Genomic DNA, 21,643 nt, shown 5'->3' with positions numbered 1-21,643 from the left:
AGCCCTATGCATGTGGTGTGTGTGTGTGTGTGTGTGTTAGTGTTGTGATATGTGTGTACGTGGTGGCGGTGTTGTTTTGGGGTGGTATAGTGTGTGTGGTGATGGTGAGCATGTGCAGTGGTATGTATGTACGTGAGTTGAGATGTGTATGGCAACTTACCCTATTTTAACTTTTAACCCTTTTATATCTTGCGTTTTGGATTTTGGACCACCCACCCGTTGGGTGATTTTTTCTCCCTTTTCCGGCATTGCAATTTGCAAATCCCAAAATTTTGGAACAATTGGGGTTAAAAGGGTACCCATAGCTGTGACTGTGGACATCTGTCTATTCCTACCTTTTCTATACTCAGATAGAAGATATCTAGATAGATAGAGAAGTGAAAATGTCATATCCACTACTAATGATAGTGGAGATGTCAGAATGACTGAAAATTATAGCAACACCAATATTGACAAAGTAAACATTACGTAGAGTGGTTGTACGTTGTAGTTCAGATTGTAAAAGGTAGGTGTGGACTGGACAGTGGACAACGGTGCAATAAAAGTAGGTAAAATGTAAATGGTTTTAAGAAAAGCCCCAAGTAATACGAATACATCTCTATTTTCATCCGTTAGAGTGGTTGTACGTTGTAGTTCAGATTGTAAAAGGTAGGTGTGGACTGGACAACGGTGCAATAAAAGTAGGTAAAATGTAAATGGTTTTAAGAAAAGCCCCAAGTAATACGAATACATCTCTATTTTCATCCGTTACCATTTTAGAGTTGAGACATTTTTTTACTGTTCAATTTTTATTTGAAACAATTAATTATTACCTACAATAGACCTTGCTTAATTAAATGTAAATGATTTTAAGAAAAGCTCCAAGTAATACGAATACATCTCTATTTTCATCCGTTACCATTTTAGAGTTGAGACATTTTTTTACTGTTCAATTTTTATTTGAAACAATTTCTAGGTATTATTCTTAGAAACAACTCTTATAGAAATTTCCTGAAGAACTCTTGAGGATGCTTGACATTTTTTCCTCTTCCAAAATTTCAAGAAAGCACCAAACGACAAGACGACTTTCCTTTTCACTGCAAAACACCCTTTGACAACTTGACATTTTTTCCTCTTTCAAAATTTCAAGAAAGCACCAAACGACAAGACGACTTTCCTTTACACTGCAAAACACCCTTTGCTTTTCCTTTTTCCTGCTATGAAATAAAATGAAATTAAGAGGATGTTTATTTCAATATTGCTGGTTTAGGGTATAAGGAGAGCGCGCTTTATTGTATTCAAAATTCAAACAGAAAAGAAATATGTAGTAGAAAGTACCAAAATGAAAAGAAAGAAAGAAAAAGAAGAAGAAAGGGGGGGAGGGGGGACTACAAGTAGAAATTTCCTGAAGAACTCTTGAGGATGCTTGACATTTTTTCCTCTTTCAAAATTTCAAGAAAGCACCAAACGACAAGACGACTTTCCTTTACACTGCAAAACACCCTTTGTTTTTCCTTTTTCCTGCTATGAAATAAAATGAAATTAAGAGGATGTTTATTTCAATATTGCGGGTTTAGGGTATAAGGAGAGCGCGCTTTATTGTATTCAAAATTCAAACAGAAAAGAAATATGTAGTAGAAAGTACAAAAAAGAAAAGAAAGAAACAAGAAGAAGAAGAAAGGGGGGGGGAACTACAAGAAAACGAGAAGGTGAAAATAAAAGCTGGAGCTGAATGTGTGTAGAATGTAGAAAAGTATTGTTGTGTGGGAAACAGCAAAAACTATGGAATATAATGATATACGTGTCGGATTATTTGTATAATGCCCGCCTTACACCCTCAGACTGTCTGACAGACCTTAGATCTGTAATAATGTCTTAATGTGTGTGGCGGAGAAAGACGGTCTGACAGACATACGCTACAATTTGTCTGCAAACTTATCTTCTAACTTGGATCAACATTGTTCTTCACTGGTCCTTAATTTCTAGTCGTTCTGCTCCTCCTTCATCTTCTTCTTTTCCTGCTTCCTTCTTCTTCTTCTTCTTCTTCTTCTTCTTCTTCTTCTTCTTCTCTTCCACATCTCCCTTCTTCTTCATCTCCCCTTCTCCTTCTTATTCTCCTTCCCTTCCTTCGTTTCTTCTGCTTCGTTTCGAGAAATAATCTCGGAAAATAAATTGATTTGAAATTCGAAAATTGAAAATGTTGAAGAAATGCCCAAGGCAGAACAGAGACAGATTATTAACAGTAGTAATACCTGTATGTTATATGTGTATATATTATTATAAATAGTATTTATGTATGATGGTAATAAAAATGTTATTCGATTTAGTAGTAGGTACTGTATTTACATGGGCTTAGAGCAGGTTGTAGGTATATTAGGGGTAGATGTAAATGTCCTTAGAATAGTACACTAAGGGGTAGGGGTAGGTACATGACGGTGTAGGTAGGTAGGTATATACATACCTATGTAACCTATATTATAAGGGTAGGCATAGCTAGGTCGTTGTACTGGAGAGGTAGGTATACAGGGTAGGTTGTATTGGGAAGGTATAGGGTAGTTTTTATTGGGGAGAGGTAGGGTAGGTTGTTATAATGGGGGAACACGCGGTATTCTGTTCCATAGAGTGGAGAAAATATACACACGGCAAAAGCTCCTGGGGATTCAAATATCAAAAGTTCTCCCCCTCTTCCCCCCCCCTTCATGCTCTTCCCTCCCCTCTCCTTTATCTTCCCCTACTTTTTTCTCCCTCCCCTCAACTGTTCTTTCCCCCTCCCTCCGTGTGTGGCGGAGAAAGACGGTCTGACAGACATACGCTACAATTTGTCTGCAAACTTATCTTCTAACTTGGATCAACATTGTTCTTCAACGGCAAACTTGATAAAAATTTACCATACTTATGGTTTTACTTGTCTCTTATTCGATTCCATTGTCTCTTCTCTGTTTGCACTATACATACCTACTTATTCACACATATTATATTAGGTATTTGTACTTATACCTATTTTCTTCCATTCTTTCTTCTCGCGCAGGCGTCCGAAATGGAGATCATCTGGGTGATGCGCGCCGCCATTTTCGTCACCGGCATTCTGTCCACGGTCATGGCGCTCACCATTCCTTCCATCTACGGCCTCTGGTCCATGTGCTCCGACCTGGTCTACTGCATTCTCTTCCCTCAGCTTCTCATGGTGGTTCACTTCAAACACCACTGCATCCATAAATTAGATTGAATTTCCAGATAGACTACTTCGGTGCAAGAAGGTCATTTTTTGCTCTCCTGAAAAGTAGTAGGGCTTTGGGTCTTCTTGAATTGACCCCTCCATATCTATAGTTACATTAACTCCCCCAACCTAATTATCAGTACAATAAGAGCAATTTTATACCATAGGTAATTAATTATATTGAACTTAAATTTTATGATAGGTTATATCTAGTTAAATTTAAGACATTATTGATCTCTAATCTGAAAACTATACATATCGAAGAAAGTAGGGAACAAGTACTAACGTCCGTTGAGGAATGTGAAATCAAATTTCGCAGAAATTTAGCAGAAAAGATGGCAACCTAAAAGAAAAAGCTATGTGGGTACCTACATACTTTTCAATATCTGAAATAATGATTAGGTATTGCTAGAAATAGAGATATTGTGACGGAATACGTACTTGAACCTACTGTGAACTAAACATATCAACTTAGGTAAATCACAATTATCTTTAGCTGTTATAATTATATCTCGGATTAGCCTCTGAGGAATAAAATGTTTGCTACAACGTTTTAAACAAATGCATGATGGTTTTAAACAAAAATAAAGCCAACCTGGCAATAAAAAAGATGATGCCAAAAACTTTTTCCCATCCTCTTACCCATAATAACCAAGCAGTAACCTTGTGAGAAATATTCACAATCTTTGCTAAAGAAGAAGAAGAAAAAGAAGAAAAGAGAAAAATAAAAGAAAAAGGAAAGTTATAACGGAATGGAGTAAGAATATATCGAGCCAAAAGTTAAAGAAAATGAAGAAGCAAAGTAGAAGCAAGGAGAATAAAAATGTGAAAAATACAAAACGCTGCTGAGATGTGCCTATTACTTTCCTTATTTTATAAAATGACGAGGAAAGTATTGTGATCGACAAAGTCTCTAGCCGTGTTTAATTGGATCGCCCTGAACTAAGTTGAGTTAAGGCAAAATACCTAGTGGGTTTGGCGAAATATCACTGGAAAGCTGGCAGTGATCTGTGTTCAATATTCGTACTAGGTAGACCTTGGGTCCTCCATAAATTGTGTTTTTGCCTCTTTTTTATTGCTTCCAATTGCATCTCGGTGGGGCGGAAGCATTGTGCCCCTTGAGGTTAGTTTTGGGAGAAAATTTTGGTCTCCAAAATCAGAATTTTCATTCTAAATTCGGAATCTTCATTCTAAAGTCAGATTTTTTCCTCCTCAAGAGTTTTGATAGAGGGAAGTGCAACAACGAGGGTCCTAATCGTCCCAAAATCGAAAGGATAAGGAATACAGGATAGAAGAAAGCCAGCCGGTCAGCCGTTCCGAGAACGAACCTCATCTAGTTAGGATAAAGTTCGGCTCAGGCAGGAATTAAACCCTCGATCTGGCACCTCCAAGGCAGGCGCCCTACTCTCCCAGCTAATTAGGCTGGCAAACGATTATTTGTTTAGGATACAGTTCGGCTCAGGCAGGAATTAGCAAGAGTTCTCTACGTAATACGAGTATATGTAATTACAAAAGAAAACATTACATACCTGTATGTAGATGGGTGACTAGAGCTAAGTACATTATAAGGAGTAAGGAAAACGTGGTATAAATAAATGGACCTACAAAGCCCATTTATGAAATGTTTTCCTATTTATTCGATGTTTTCCTAACAGTCAAGTACCTACAATACATTATGCATATAAGACAAGGATGGCATAATATGGGCCTAGAATGCAAAATCATGCCATGTTTTCCTAGGGGCTAAGTAGATTATATGGGGCTAAGAAAACATTGCATACATGGGGCTATTACTTATAACTTATACACCTACATTGTATTATGATTCATCCAGATGAATATGGCAGCAAGGAGTCATCGACCCAAAATGAAAGAACCAATCAGAATGCGAGAATGTTTTCCTGGGGGCTAAGTAAATTAAATGAGGCTAAGAAAACATTGCATACATGGGGCTATTACTTATATTACCTATTGTATAACTTATACACCTACATTGTATTAATAGGGCTGGGAAAACATCGCATAATTGGGGCAATTAGTCTAACTTAACTTGAAAAATTACGTCATTGTGACGTCAGACTATTTTCAAAATGTCATCAGTTGCAAAGTCCCCTTATGGAACAGTCTCCTAAGACTTTTGAAGAAATATGCAACGTTACGGTTTTTCTTTCTAATGTCAAAATATTCCGAAATAAGAAGTGCAAGGTGTAGAATTAGAAACAATTGCTCTCTAGAACACTTTATGGCTACAAAGGCTCGTAAAGTGTGGGGCTCAATGCGGCATAAACTACATTGTGAAAATCCAATTCATTCAGCCTTTGAATAAACAAATTCTTGTCATCATTCAATTAAGTAGGTACGTCCACTAGCGATTAGACAGCTACCTAGTCACATCAAATTGAAATTGAAAAGGTTCAGTATCGATCCTTTTAATAATTTAGTAGAAGGTAAAAGGTCCTAGGTGTCAAAAGCATTTCCATCGGTTCATGGTTGTGGAGACCATTTAATTTAAACCCTCCCTTCAAAATTACCATTGTCGCTAATGACTGCAAAAATTCTGCTGCTAAACACAAACATCAGGTGATGGAACAAAAGGCGAACCCATTTCTGCGATCTTATCACAAATGATGTCACTGATCACTCTAATGGGACTCCCATTAAAGATCCAATCTTCGCAGATCTTTCAACTTCATTCATGGATCTCTTTACTATTATCTAACAGTTAAACCTAAACATAATTAAGGTAAGTACCAACCTACCTAATATACTCGTATACTTTCCTACCTAAACCAATTTTTTTGTAGAAGACGCTATTAGAAATACCTATTAGAACCAATTTGATAGTTAAAACATATTATGAGACTATCGCACCACTTAACACCTTAGTGTCTGCCAATCTATTGCCAGTCATAGACCCCTATATGAATTACGGTGCACTCAAAGTGTTAAAGTTCTGGTAAAATGCTTTCCTGACATCAATATGTTGAAGCATTGTGCCCTTTGAGGTTAGTTTTGGGAGAATTTTCGGGAGAAAATTTCGGTCTCCAAAATCGGAATTTTCATTTTGAAATCGGAATCTTCATTCTAAAGTCAGAGTTTTTCCTCCTCAAGAGTTTTGATAGAGGGAACTGTAACAATGAAAGTCCTAATCGTCCCAAAATCGAAAGGATAAGGAATACAGGATAGAAGAAAGCCAGCCGGTCAGCCGTTCCGAGAACGAACCTTATCTATTTAGGATAAAGTTCGCTCCAGGCAGGAATTAAACCCTCGATCTAGCGCCTCCAAGGCAGGTGCCCTACTCTCCCTGCTAATTAGGCTGGCAAACGATTATTTGTTTAGGATACAGTTCGGCTCAGGCAGGAATCGAACCCGCAAGCTATAGAGCTGCCAAGCCAAGCGGGCAAGCTAACTAGGCTGGCGAGAAAGCTTAGTGCATCACATATTGGACCGAGAGTTCTTGTCTTCAAAACTTTCTCCCTTCCTGGCTATATTGGAGTTTTCCTCTCAACTTGTGTAAATGTTTTACAGGGCTTATCATTGTCTTTCGTTATTCTTTACCACCCCTGCCCTAAGGGGTTGAGTATGTTTTAACCCTTTTATATTGTGCGTTTTGGACCACCCACCCGTTGGGTGATTTTTCTCCCTTTTCCGGCATTGCAATTTGCAAATGCCAAATTTTTGGAACAATTGGGGTTAGCAACTCTCAGTTCTAGAGGCGTTCACCAAAAACCCCCAGTCCTAGGAAACATTCGGTGAACCACTCCCAATACTAGACAGCTAGCGACCAACTCCAGGCAGCTCCTACCTTAGAGTAAGTAGAGTCCTAACAAAATATTTTCTAGGACAAATTCCAGCTTCTCATAGAAAAACCTATTCTTACCAGTAAAATTATTTCTAAGAGTTACCAGGATGTCTTATAAGAGGCGATTACGTTATTGGTTATAAGTATGTGTGCTACAAGAGGCGAGAAAATTTGGGAATTTTCATGTTTTAGATGGCAACATGGCTACAAACTACAAACATAATCATCAGCATGTCTTCTTTTCTGAGAGTGCATTGTTAAATTGAATTACCTATAAAAGGTTTGGCAGAAAATGTAGTTTACTTTGTTCAGCGGTAATAAAAAGGTAAAAAACTCCCATATAAACAGTTTTGTCTTCAAAGAACTCTAAGACCCTCGAATTCCCAATTTGCTGAAAGCTCGCAGAAAATGTAGTTTACTTTGTTCAGTGGTAATAAAAAGGTAAAAAACTCCCATATAAACAGTTTTGTCTTCAAAGAACTCTAAGACCCTCGAATTCCCAATTTGCTGAAAGCTCGGTTCACATGAGGAGCATTCAGTATTCAGTATCGGTACTGTAGACATAGGCATACCTAATGGCATAATAGACCCTCGAATTCCCAATTTGCTGAAAGCTCGGTTCACATGAGGAGCATTCAGTATCGGTACTGTAGACATAGGCATACCTACTGGTAATTGCTCACTCTTGAATTCAAGAAGTATTCTATCTTTCTGGACTTACGTTTGTTGAACGCCCTTACAAACCGTAATAATTCTTCTAGGACGTTGCCATTTATCTGTACCGATATCTTTCCAAATCATTCGATTTCATGTGAACCTGGCATAATTGAACCATTTCTGTAACTGCTAATTGCTCACTCTTGAATTCAAGAAGTATTCTATCTTTCTGGACTTACCGTTTGTTCAACGCCCTTACAAACCGTAATAATTCTTCTAGGACGTTGCCATTTATCTGTACCGATATCTTTCCAAATCATTCGATTTCATGTGAACATGGCATAATTGAACCATTTCTGTAACTGCTAATTGCTCACTCTTGAATTCAAGAAGTATTCTATCTTTCTGGACTTAACGTTTGTTGAACGCCCTTACAAACCGTAATAATTCTTCTAGGACGTTGCCATTTACCTGTACCGATATCTTTCCAAATCATTCGATTTCATGTGAACCGAGCCTTTGATGCCGTTTTCTAGTAAAAAAATAGGTGATACTATGAACAACGTGATTTTAAATAATATTAAGTATCTTACATACAGAGGAGTCAATTCAAGAAGAACCTAAGTCCATATTTGGAAAAAAGAGTTATTTGTTGTTGTTTTTGTTTTGTAGCAACTTTAGCATTATTAGTCGAAGAATCTCAATGTATAACTATCAACGACGGTTTGCACGAGTTGTGCTAACAAAAGTGCAGCGCACAATTCTAGACGAGGAATAGATTGGGATTTTACTGGTGCTACCTTAGATTTCGCACAACGTGATTTTAAATAATATTAAGTATCTTACATACAGAGGAGTCAATTCAAGAAGAACCTAAGTCCATATTTGGAAAAAAGAGTTATTTGTTGTTGTTTTTGTTTTGTAGCAACTTTAGCATTAGTCGAATGATGATGGCAGAATAAAGAAAAGACATATTTTTGTATCTGCCATACACCGGTGCGATGGTCTCTAGCCATGTTTAATTGGATCGTCCTGAACTAATCTGAGTTATTAAGGCAAAATAGTGGGTTTGGCGAAATATCACTGGAAAGCTGGCAGTGATCTGTGTTCAATATTCGTACTAGGTAGACCTTGGGTCCTCCATAAATTAGATTGAATTTCCAGATAGACTACTTCGGTGCAAGAAGGTCATTTTTTGCTCTCCTGAAAAGTAGTAAGGCTTCGGGTCTTCTTGAATTGACCCCTCCATGTCTATAGTTACACCAACTCCCCCCAACCTAATTATCAGTACAATAAGAGCAATTTTATACCATAGGTAATTATATTGAACTTAAATTTTATGATAGGTTATATCTAGTTAAATTTAAGACATTATTGATCTCTAATCTGAAAACTATACATATCGAAGAAAGTAGGGAACAAGTACCAACGTCCGTTGAGGAATGTGAAATCAAATTTCGCAGAAATTTCGCAGAAAAGATGGCAACCTAAAAGAAAAAGCATTTTATGTAGGATACCTACATACTTTTCAATATCTGAAATAAATTAGGTATTGCTAGAAATAGAGATATTGTGATGGAATACTCGGAATAGGTACTTGAACCTACTTTAAACTAAACATATCAACTTAGGTAAATCACAATTATCTTTAGCTGTTATAATTATAATCTACTATTATTTGTGTGTGATAAAAATACATATCATAGATACCTACCAAGTAGTCGTATCTTAGAAACTTGTTAGCATAGAGTTGAGTTTATTTAAAAATACAAAAAGAAAAACATTTAAAAGATGCTTTAAAAATAGATACCTACCCAAGTATTATCCTGGAAATTTGCATAAAACAGTTAAAAACGCATTATTAACATTATTTTTATTTTTAAGTAGGTACTTCTAGAGTTGCTTCTTCATGTATTGTGTATCTTCTTTTGGTCTTGAATATAAAATACTTAATAATAGTGGTATCTTCTTGCTGATAATGTTGATATAATGATCTTGATCTTGATATTCAATACTCCTTGTTTATCCTGTCAACATATGTTGGAAATTCTCTTTTACCTTATTACCTACACCTTCCACTTACTGAAGAGTTGAATTTCTTTTCATTTCTTGAAGGACATGTTGTTATACCTTTGTCCGCATTCAGGTGTCACTGACTGCCGCTTCAGAGTCTTTTATGTCGAGTAATTTTCCTTAGATTCTACCTAGGATTGTAGATCAAAGACGAGAAAATTGAACAATTAACAGGCAACAACCCAAGGAAATGGTATTATGGTAGCGTCTTTGATCATTAGTCGCTTCCCCTGCGCTATTATAATCTCAACTAGATCAAATGCTCATTTATTTTGTCCTAGTCATTGATAAGATTACCATCAGCCTTGCTTTGTGACGAACAGTGGATGAACCTTGCTCCATAAGGTTCATAGGTTCATGGATCTCAAATCTTCTCAAATGATCGTTGTCGCTAATGACTGCAAAATTCTTCGGAACATAAACATGATCCATCTCTTTACTATCTCAAATGAATTCATCGGTTCATTGGTGCAGGTTATACCGACAATTTAAATCTTACCTTCAAAATTACCGTTCTCACTAATGACTCCGCCAAAATTCTGTTCATCGCAAACATGAGATTGATCCAAAGGAAAATTCTCCTCTTTGAACTCTCCCTTCAAAATTACCATTGTCGCTAATAACTGCAAAAATCCTGCTGCTAAACACAAACATGAAGTCATGGAACAAAAGTCCAAAATAATTCTGCTCATCGCAAACATGAGATTGATCCAAAGGAAAATTCTCCTCTTTGAATTTATTGTCTCAAATGTTATCATCGATTCATGGTTGTGGAGACCATTTAATTTGAACTCTCCCTTCAAAATTACCATTGTCGCTAATAACTGCAAAAATCCTGCTGCTAAACACAAACATGAAGTCATGGAACAAAAGGCGAACCCATTTCTGCGATCTTATCACAAATAATGTCAATGATCACTCTAATGGGACTCCCATTAAAGATCCAATCTTCGCAGATCTTTCAACTTCATTCATGGATCTCTTTACTATTATCTAACAGCTCTTATCACAAATGATGTCACTGGTCACTCTAATGGGACTCCCATTAAAGATCCAATCTTCGCAGATCTTTCAACTTCATTCATGGATCTCTTTACTATTATCTAACAGGGTTACGGTGTGTAGTGTAACTTTGTTATCTCATTCATTATTTTCATTCAGTGTAATAACAAACATATCTTCATCAGATTTGTCATTGTGCTTGTGGTGATATATTATACTGTTAATAACACGATCAAGATTCAAACTAGTGTCGACGAACGACAATGGATATCATAATCTAGTTATAGAATAGTTTTTCTAAAGCTTTATCTTTCGTTTTTGGCTAATCCTTTTGTTTTTGGCTGATTAGATTTTTAATATTGCTCATTTTCTTTTGTTTTTGGTTGATTACATTTTCAATATTGTTCTATTTTCGGTGTCCCCGTGTCCAGTAGTCCAGTCAGCTTTGTCTTTTGTTAGCGACTCTAAAGAGATGAACTGAAGAATTGATATTCTCTGGATGATAGGGGTGTTTTAGGGGCTGACTCAGTGTCTTCTTCTCCTATTAGATCTATTAAATTCTAGTGCTTCTTGTTGACAACTAGAATACCTATTAGTGGTTGATTTCATTTTCAATATTGTTCTTTTTTCGGTGTCCCCGTGTCCGGTAGTCCAGCCAGCTTTGTCTTTTGTTAGCGACTCTAAAGAGATGAACTGAAGAATTGATATTCTCTGGATGATAGTGGTGTTTTAGGGGCTGACTCAGTGTCTTCTTCTCCTATTAGATCTATTAAATTCTAGTGCTTCTTGTTGACAACTAGAATACCTATTATGCGCCTTATCATTGTGCTGCTCTCTCTCTCTCTCTTTGCGCAACCCTTGATTAGCTGGAATGACTTGGATAATTTTTAGAGTAGTGTGAGATGAGTAGGTTATGTTTAGTAGTTGGTAGGTTGGTACCAATCCGATCTTTTCGGTATTTCTTCCTTATGTTTGCAGCTATGAGACTTGGTCGGAATAGTCAATATGTTATGTACCTACAATATTACAATACCATTATTATAATAGACAGCCTTACAGTCTGCAGTCTGTTATAGGTATAGGTATCCATACTATCTATCCACTTTTGAATATACTGTCATCCATTTTAGCCTTTCACCAAAACATTTTATTAAATGTTTCAGATACCCCACACGTCTGAGTTTTGTTAGTCGTGAGAATGGCAATCCTCACATCTGAAGAGATGAGAGTGAAAGTGATGAAATATGCCACTCTATTGTTATCCTAACATGGCCAAGGTGTTTGGAGCCTCTTTGGTATCTGCTTCTGCTTAGGCCATCAGGCGTATGTAGGTCCCCATCTCCCCAAACATATTCCTTGAGTGCATCAGTTGTGTACATGATTCTAATTATGACTGTTGACAAACTTGATTGTTAATTTGTTAGTTTGTTACTCAATTAGGACATTGTCAGTTGCCCAGAATTCTGAGAAAATCTGTCTTTATTTTCCAAATTTTTGCAATTTTTGAAAATTTCGTGAGATTGTATTTTATCTTCAGGTTCTTCGGAATATTGGTCATTTCTCATGTTCTACTTCATCTTATGTATGTCGTTATTCCTTATACTCGCCCTTTAAGCCCAGTACTGTTCTTCCATTGTTTCTTCTGGCGCAGGCGTCCGAAATGGAAATCATTTGGGTGATGCGCGCCGCCATTTTCGTCACCGGCATTCTGTCCACCGTTATGGCGCTCACCATTCCTTCCATATACGGCCTCTGGTCCATGTGCTCCGACCTGGTCTACTGCATTCTCTTCCCTCAGCTTCTCATGGTGGTTCACTTCAAACACCACTGCAACACGTACGGCTCGCTAGCGGCCTACATTATGGCGTTCCTGGTCCGAGTGTCTGGTGGGGAGCCACAGTTGGGCCTGTCACCCTTCATCTACTATCCGGACTATGACTATGAGAACTCGCGTCAAATGTTTCCGTTCCGGACCATGGCCATGTTGATGTCGCTGAGCACGCTGGCCTCTGTGTCCTGGCTGTCCAAGTAAGTGCGCCTGACATACTTTTTTATGGGGGTTTTCTTTTTATGTTGCTACAAATTCTTACTCTTCTAATTCTTTACTCTTTTTTCTTTTCTCCTCTTCCTCCTCCTCCTCCCCTCCTCCTTCTTCTTCTCCTTCTTTTAGTCTTCTTCTTATTCTTACATAATAAGAAGAAGTTATGGTCCCTAAAACCTCCTCCTTCTTCTTCTCCTTCTTTTAGTCTTCTTCTTATTCTTACATAATAAGAAGAAGTTATGGTCCCTAAAAGTACAGAAGTACTTACAGGGATGATGTTATTCTCCATCATCCCTGTAAGTACTTCTGTTATGTTAAGAATATTGTAAAGAAAGAATAAACTTATTATTCTTCACATTATCCTGAAGGGGGCAACCTTCTTTCTCAATAGTACCTATCACTAACCCTTATTTCGTTAAAAGTATTCGTGATTGTGCCAAAAGCAGCAGATTTTTCATTCCTGAATAAGAAGTAAGAGGAGAGAGAGAGAGAGAGAGAGAGAGAGAGAGAGAGAGAGAGAGAGAGAGAGAGAGAGAGAGAGAGAGAGAGAGTAAAAATAAAAACATCTGATTTAGTTTTTGTTTACAAGACTGATTTATTTTGAAAGAGGAATAATTTAAATTAGTTTCCGTCAGAGTGCACCACCTATTAAGCGAGATATTGTGGTGTTCCACATTACCAGCATGTTCCATAATACCACCACTTCCTCTATACTTTCCTACCTAAACCCATTTTTTGTAGAAGACGCTATTAGAAATACCTATTAGAACCAATTTGATAGAAATACCTATTAGAACCAAATTATGAGACTATTGCCAGTCATAGACCCCTATATGAATTACGGTGCACTCAAAGTGTTAAAGTTCTGGTAAAATGCTTTCCTGACATCAATATGTTATGTACCTACAATATTACAATACCATTATTATAATAGACAGCCTTACAGTCTGCAGTCTGTTATAGGTATAGGTATCCATACTATCTATCCACTTTTGAATATACTGTCATCCATTTTAGCCTTTCACCAAAACATTTTATTAAATGTTTTGGTTATTATTTTTCATTTAGGAGCTTTGACTATATTTTATAATATGAATGTCGTTCTCGCCGATGAACAGCATTTTGACAGTCGATAAACACACGATATTCAATATTACAATGGAAACTTTCCATATACCTATCTATCTAACGTATCTATCTATCCATCCATCCATCTATCTATCGTAGTTTCCATTGTACAATCTAGGCTACGCCATTTTCTTCCATGCCTTTGTTCCCTTAAAACGTAATAAGTTGGGGAAGTATCGATTCAGCGAATGTTTTCAGCCTGTCACTCAATCTGCTTCATGCATATTTTAGCACATCACAATACATTCAAGAGGTTAGGGACTATGGTAGCTTGTAGGTAGGTATCTATGCAAGTCATTAGCCCCAATCATGTTTCGATAGCAAAATGTTTGATGTTTCTATGAACGGGGTGAAGCATCGAATATTTCCATTAAAAACATCCAATAAAGTATGTAAATCATTGAATTTATTAGAAAATATTCAGTAAAATCATCCGAAAGCTCTGTAGAACACGCTAAAGTTCTTTGGAAATTTCCAATTTATCTGATGTAACTCCATTCAATTCGTCCCATCACATGTAGACCCTAACCAAATTTCCCTATATACGCGTTCTGATATGAGGAAATTTACCTAGATACGCGTCGTCGGTAAAACAAACCCCCACACACTTCTGTTTCAGGTGGTTATTCAGAACCGGCCGTCTAGCTCCGGAGTGGGACTACTTCAACTGTGTCGTCAACATCCCCGAAGACATCCGCAAAGTGCACGACCTCGGCACGCCAAGCGAAGGCCCGGGTGAACAAATGTCCGTGCTAACGGCCGGCCACATCCCATTGTACGGGGCAGCAGGACTGGTGGGTAAGGATGAAATGAACGGCCGAATCAACCCGGCCTTGGAAACGGACGAGGAGCTGGATATGCAAGATTTGGAACGGATCAAGGCGCAGAACAAATCTGAGATAAGCAATCCGTTCAAAAACCCGCACATCATTCAGAAGGTGAACAGCAACTCTCAGTTCTAGAGGCGTTCACCAAACAATCCCCAGTCCTAGGAAACATTCAGTGAACCACTCCCAATACTAGACAGCTAGCGACCAACTCCAGGCAGCTCCCACCTTAGAGTAAGTAGAGTCCTAACAAAATATTTTCTAGGACAAATTCCAGCTTCTCATAGAAAAACCTATTCTTACCAGTAAAATTATTTCTAAGAGTTACCAGGATGGCTGGGAAAACATCGCATAATTAGGGCAATTAGTCTAACTTAACTTGAAAAATTACGTCTTTGTGACGTCAGACTATTTTCGAAATGTCATCAGTTGCAAAGTTCCCTTATGGAACAGTCTCCTATAGACTTCTTTTGAAGAAATATGCAACGTTACGGTTTTTTTTTCTAATGTCAAAATATTCCGAAATAAGAAGTGCAAGGTGTAAAATTAGAAACAATTGCTCTCTAGAACACTTTATGGCTACAAAGGCTCGTAAAGTGTGGGGCTCAATGCGGCACAAACTGCATTGTGAAAATCCAATTCATTGAGCCTTGGAATAAACAAATTCTTGTCATCATTCAATTAAGTAGGTACGTCCACTAGCGATTAGACAGCTACCTAGACACATCAAATTGAAATTGAAAAGGTTCAGTATTGATCCTTTTAATAATTTAGTAGAAGGTAAAAGGTCCTAGGTGTCAAAAGCATTTCAAGCTCTCTCAAACGCAAACCTAAACATAATTAAGGTAAGTACCAACCTACCTAATATACTCGTATAGGAAGTGTGGGTAATATGGAACCCCCTTTTGTTTTTTGGCTATAACTACCAACTTGTTTGGTATGGAAAGCTGAAGCGAGATATTGTGGTGTTCCACATTACCAGCATGTTCCATAATACCACCACTTCCTCTATACTTTCCTACCTAAACCCATTTTTTGTAGAAGACGCTATTAGAAATACCTATTAGAACCAATTTGATAGAAATACCTATTAGAACCAAATTATGAGACTATTGCCAGTCATAGACCCCTATATGAATTACGGTGCACTCAAAGTGTTAAAGTTCTGGTAAAATGCTTTCCTGACATCAATATGTTATGTACCTACAATATTACAATACCATTATTATAATAGACAGCCTTACAGTCTGCAGTCTGTTATAGGTATAGGTATCCATACTATCTATCCACTTTTGAATATACTGTCATCCATTTTAGCCTTTCACCAAAACATTTAATATTATTATTTTTCATTTAGGAGCTTTGACTATATTTTATGAAATTATGAATGTCGTTCTCGCCGATGAACAGCATTTTGACAGTCGATAAACACACGATATTCAATATTACAATGGAAACTTTCCATATACCTATCTATCTAACGTATCTATCTATCCATCCATCTATCTATCGTAGTTTCCATTGTACAATCTAGGCTACGCCATTTTCTTCCATGCCTTTGTTCCTTTAAAACGCAATAAGTTGGGGAAGTATCGATTCAGCGAATGTTTTCAGCCTGTCAGTCAATCTGCTTCATGCATATTTTAGCACATCACAATACATTCAAGAGGTTAGGGACTATGGTAGCTTGTAGGTAGGTATCTATGCAAGTCATTAGCCCCAATCATGTTTCGATAGCAAAATGTTTGATGTTTCTATGAACGGGGTGAAGCATCGAATATTTCCATTAAAAACATCCAATAAAGTATGTAAATCATTGAATTTATTAGAAAATATTCAGTAAAATCATCCGAAAGCTCTGTAGAACACGCTAAAGTTCTTTGGAAATTTCCAATTTATCTGATGTAACTCCATTCAATTCGTCCCATCACATGTAGACCCTAACCAAATTTCCCTATATACGCGTTCTGATATGAGGAAATTTACCTAGATACGCGTCGTCGGTAAAACAAACCCCCACACACTTCTGTTTCAGGTGGTTATTCAGAACCGGCCGTCTAGCTCCGGAGTGGGACTACTTCCACTGTGTCGTCAACATCCCCGAAGACATCCGCAAAGTGCACGACCTCGGCACGCCAAGCGAAGGCCCGGGTGAACAAATGTCCGTGCTAACGGCCGGCCACATCCCATTGTACGGGGCAGCAGGACTGGTGGGTAAGGATGAAATGAACGGCCGTATCAACCCGGCCTTGGAAACGGACGAGGAGCTGGATATGCAAGATTTGGAACGGATCAAGGCGCAGAACAAATCCGAGATAAGCAATCCGTTCAAAAACCCGCACATCATTCAGAAGGTGAACAGCAACTCTCAGTTCTAGAGGCGTTCACCAAACAATCCCCAGTCCTAGGAAACATTCAGTGAACCACTCCCAATACTAGACAGCTAGCGACCAACTCCAGGCAGCTCCTACCTTAGAGTAAGTAGAGTCCTAACAAAATATTTTCTAGGACAAATTCCAGCTTCTCATAGAAAAACCTATTCTTACCAGTAAAATTATTTCTAAGAGTTACCAGGATGTCTTACAAGAGGCGATTACGTTATTGGTTATAAGTATGTGTGTTACAAGAGGCGAGAAATTTTGGGAATTTTCATGTTTTAGATGGCAACATGGCTACAAACATAATCATCAGCATGTCTTCTTTTCTGAGAGTGCATTGTTAAATTGAATTACCTATAAAGGGTTTGGCAGTGAAGGTTTGTAGCGAGGGCTTCGGCTGAGTTTCCTCGCTACGCGAAAGGGTGTAAATTTGAAAGTTTTAAGACGAAACGAAAGCCGCATTTTAGATGGCAACATGGCTACAAACTACAAACATAATCATCAGCATGTCTTCTTTTCTGAGAGTGCATTGTTAAATTGAATTACCTATAAAAGGTTTGGCAGAAAATGTAGTTTACTTTGTTCAGCGGTAATAAAAAGGTAAAAAACTCCCATATAAACAGTTTTGTCTTCAAAGAACTCTAAGACCCTCGAATTCCCAATTTGCTGAAAGCTCGGTTCACATGAGGAGCATTCAGTATTCAGTATCGGTACTGTAGACATAGGCATACCTACTGGTAATTGCTCACTCTTGAATTCAAGAAGTATTCTATCTTTCTGGACTTACCGTTTGTTCAACGCCCTTACAAACCGTAATAATTCTTCTAGGACGTTGCCATTTATCTGTACCGATATCTTTCCAAATCATTCGATTTCATGTGAACCGAGCCTTTGATGCCGTTTTCTAGTAAAAAAATAGGTGATACTATGAACAACGTGATTTTAAATAATATTAAGTATCTTACATACAGAGGAGTCAATTCAAGAAGAACCTAAGTCCATATTTGGAAAAAAGAGTTATTTGTTGTTGTTTTTGTTTTGTAGCAACTTTAGCATTAGTCGAATGATGATGGCAGAATAAAGAAAAGACATATTTTTGTATCTGCCATACACCGGTGTGATGGTCTCTAGCCATGTTTAATTGGATCGTCCTGAACTAATCTGAGTTATTAAGGCAAAATAGTGGGTTTGGCGAAATATCACTGGAGGTCGAATGATGATGGCAGGATAAAGAAAAGACATATTTTTGTATCTGCCATACACCGGTGCGATGGTCTCTAGCCATGTTTAATTGGATCGTCCTGAACTAATCTGAGTTATTAAGGCAAAATAGTGGGTTTGGCGAAATATCACTGGAAAGCTGGCAGTGATCTGTGTTCAATATTCGTACTAGGTAGACCTTGGGTCCTCCATAAATTATAAAATATGTAAATCATCGAATTTATTAGAAAATATTCAGTAAAATCATCCGAAAGCTCTGTAGAACGTAGAACACGCTAAAGTTCTTTGGAAATGTCCAATTTATCTGATGTAACTCCATTCAATTCGTCCCATCACATTGCGTCGTCGGTAAAACTTAAACCCCCACACACTTCTGTTTCAGGTGGCTATTCAGAACCGGCCGTCTAGCTCCGGAATGGGACTACTTCAACTGTGTCGTCAACATCCCCGAAGACATCCGCAAAGTGCACGACCTCGGCACGCCAAGCGAAGGCCCGGGTGAACAAATGTCCGTGCTAACGGCCGGCCACATCCCATTGTACGGGGCCGCAGGGCTGGTGGGTAAGGATGAAATGAACGGCCGTATCAACCCGGCCTTGGAAACGGACGAGGAGCTGGATATGCAAGATTTGGAACGGATCAAGGCGCAGAACAAATCCGAGATAAGCAATCCGTTCAAAAACCCGCACATCATTCAGAAGGTGAACAGCAACTCTCAGTTCTAGAGGCGTTCGTTCACCAAACAACCCCCAGTCCTAGGAAACATTCAGTGAACCACTCCCAATACTAGACAGCTAGCGACCAACTCCAGGCAGCTCTTACCTTAGAGTAAGTAGAGTCCTAACAAAATATTTTCTAGGACAAATTCCAGCTTCTCATAGAAAAACCTATTCTTACCAGTAAAATTCCCTGCCCTAAGGGGTTGAGTATATTTTAACTTTTAACCCTTTTATATCTTACGTTTTGGACCACCCACCCGTTGGGTGATTTTTCTCCCTTTTCCGGCATTGCAATTTGCAAATGCCAAATTTTTGGAACAAATGGGGTTAAAAGGGTACCCATAGCTGTGACTGTGGACATCTGTCTATCCCCACCTTTTCTATACTCAGATAGAAGATATGATAGATAGAGAAGTGAAAATGTCATATCCACTACTAATGATAGTGGAGATGTCAGAATGACTGAAAATTATAGCAACACCAATATTGACAAAGTAAACATTACCTACGTAGAGTGGTTGTACGTTGTAGTTTGGATTGTAAAAGGTAGGTGTGGACTGGACAACGGTGCAATAAAAGTAGGTAAAATGTAGAATAGAATAGAATAGAATATACCTTGTTTATCCTGCTCGAATGAGACTAAAAAGTCCCTTTACCCCAGCAGTCTAAACAAGGATGTGGAAAACAGCAAAAACTATGGAATATACCTAATGATATAGGGTAAGTGTACCATTTATTCGCCCACCTAAAAAACGTACCATTTATTGGCCCACCTGTACCATACGCCACATAAGTCTGAACTGGACGAACTTTTTCAAGATCCAATTTCATCAAAAGAAAGGGCTTAAAGACTGCTATCAAACCAGTGCTATTCAAAAATTGTAGTCATAAAAACAAAAATTAGAAAAATAAATGTGGGCAGGTGGGCCAATAAATGGTACATTTTTTAGGTGGGCGAATAAATGGTACACTTACCCTACGTGTCGGATTATTTGTATAATGCCCGCCTTACACCCTTACACCCTCAGACCTTCTGACAGACCTAGATCTGTAATAATGTCTTAACGTGTGTGGCGGAGAAAGACGGTCTGACAGACATACGCTACAATTTGTCTGCAAACTTATCTTCTAACTTGGATCAACATTGATCTTCAACGGCAAACTTGATAAAAATTTACCATACTTATGGTTTTACTTGTCTCTTATTCGATTCCATTGTCTCTTCTCTGTTTGCACTATACATACCTACTTATTCACACATATTATATTAGGTATTTGTACTTATACCTATTTTCTTCCATTGTTTCTTCTGGCGCAGGCGTCCGAAATGGAAATCATTTGGGTGATGCGCGCCGCCATTTTCGTCACCGGCATTCTGTCCACGGTCATGGCGCTCACCATTCCTTCCATCTACGGCCTCTGGTCCATGTGCTCCGACCTGGTCTACTGCATTCTCTTCCCTCAGCTTCTCATGGTGGTTCACTTCAAACACCACTGCAACACGTACGGCTCGCTAGCGGCCTACATTATGGCGTTCCTGGTACGAGTGTCGGGTGGGGAGCCACAGTTGGGCCTCTCACCCTTCATCTACTATCCGGACTATGATTACGAGAACTCGCGTCAAATGTTTCCGTTCCGGACCATGGCCATGTTGATGTCGCTGAGCACGCTGGCCTCTGTGTCCTGGCTGTCCAAGTAAGTGCGCCTGACATACTTTTTTATGGGGGTTTTCTTTTTATGTTGCTACAAATTCTTACTCTTCTAATTCTTTACTCTTTTTTCTTTTCTCCTCTTCCTCCTCCTCCTAATAACAAACATATCTTCATCAGATTTGTCATTGTGCTTGTGGTGATATATTATACTGTTAATAACACGATCAAGATTCAAACTAGTGTCGACGAACGACAATGGATATCATAATCTAGTTATAGAATAGTTTTTCTAAAGCTTTATCTTTCGTTTTTGGCTAATTAGATTTTTAATATTGCTCATTTTCTTTTGTTTTTGGTTGATTACATTTTCAATATTGTTATTTTTTCGGTGTCCCCGTGTCCGGTAGTCCAGCCAGCTTTGTCTTTTGTTAGCGACTTTAAAGAGATGAACTGAAGAATTGATATTCTCTGGATGATAGGGGTGTTTTAGGGGCTGACTCAGAGTCTTCTTCTCCTATTAGATCTATTAAATTCTAGTGCTTCTTGTTGACAATTAGAATATTATGCGCCTTATCATTGTGCTGCTCTCTCTCTCTCTTTGCGCAACCCTTGATTAGCTGGAATAACTTGGATAATTTTTAGAGTGGTGTGAGGTGAGTAGGTATGTTTAGTAGTTGGTAGGTTGGTACCAATCCGATCTTTTCGGTATTTCTTCCTTATGTTTGCAGCTATGAGACTTGGTCGGAATAGTTATAGGTAGTCAGTTACCCCACACGTCTGAGTTTTCTTTGTTATAGTCGTGAGAATGGCAATCCTCACATCTGAAGAGATGAGAGTGAAAGTGATGAAATATGCCACTCTATTGTTCCCCTAACATGGCCAAGGTGTTTGGAGCCTCTTTGGTATCTGCTTCTGCTTAGGCCATCAGGCGTATGTAGGTCCCCATC

At 38.2% G+C, this 21,643-nt stretch overlaps 2 protein-coding genes across 2 annotated transcripts in view; both read left to right on the top strand.

Moving 5' to 3' along the window:
- The window catches only part of LOC103506241 (high affinity choline transporter 1), a 45,694-nt gene extending 30,641 nt beyond the window's left edge, over positions 1-15,053 (top strand). Inside the window, exons 13-14 of the mRNA XM_026821228.1 lie at positions 12,382-12,758; positions 14,519-15,053. Of these exons, the coding sequence (XP_026677029.1) occupies positions 12,382-12,758; positions 14,519-14,861 (720 nt within the window). The 3' untranslated portion in view covers positions 14,862-15,053. The remainder of the gene's footprint in view (positions 1-12,381; positions 12,759-14,518) is intronic.
- Positions 15,054-15,829: 776 nt separating this feature from the next.
- On the top strand, positions 15,830-19,225 carry LOC113466104 (high-affinity choline transporter 1-like). Its single transcript, XM_026821222.1, has 3 exons — positions 15,830-15,894; positions 16,762-17,106; positions 19,053-19,225. The coding sequence occupies exons 1-2, from the start codon at positions 15,830-15,832 to the stop codon at positions 17,102-17,104; spliced, it is 408 nt and encodes a 135-aa protein (XP_026677023.1). The 3' UTR covers positions 17,105-17,106; positions 19,053-19,225.
- The last annotated feature ends 2,418 nt before the right edge of the window (positions 19,226-21,643 follow it).

The sequence above is a fragment of the Diaphorina citri genome, unplaced genomic scaffold (assembly GCF_000475195.1).
Source record: "Diaphorina citri unplaced genomic scaffold, Diaci psyllid genome assembly version 1.1 scaffold11, whole genome shotgun sequence".
In the NCBI taxonomy this organism is placed as follows: domain Eukaryota; kingdom Metazoa; phylum Arthropoda; class Insecta; order Hemiptera; family Psyllidae; genus Diaphorina; species Diaphorina citri.
This window is presented reverse-complemented; position numbering and strand designations above follow the sequence as displayed.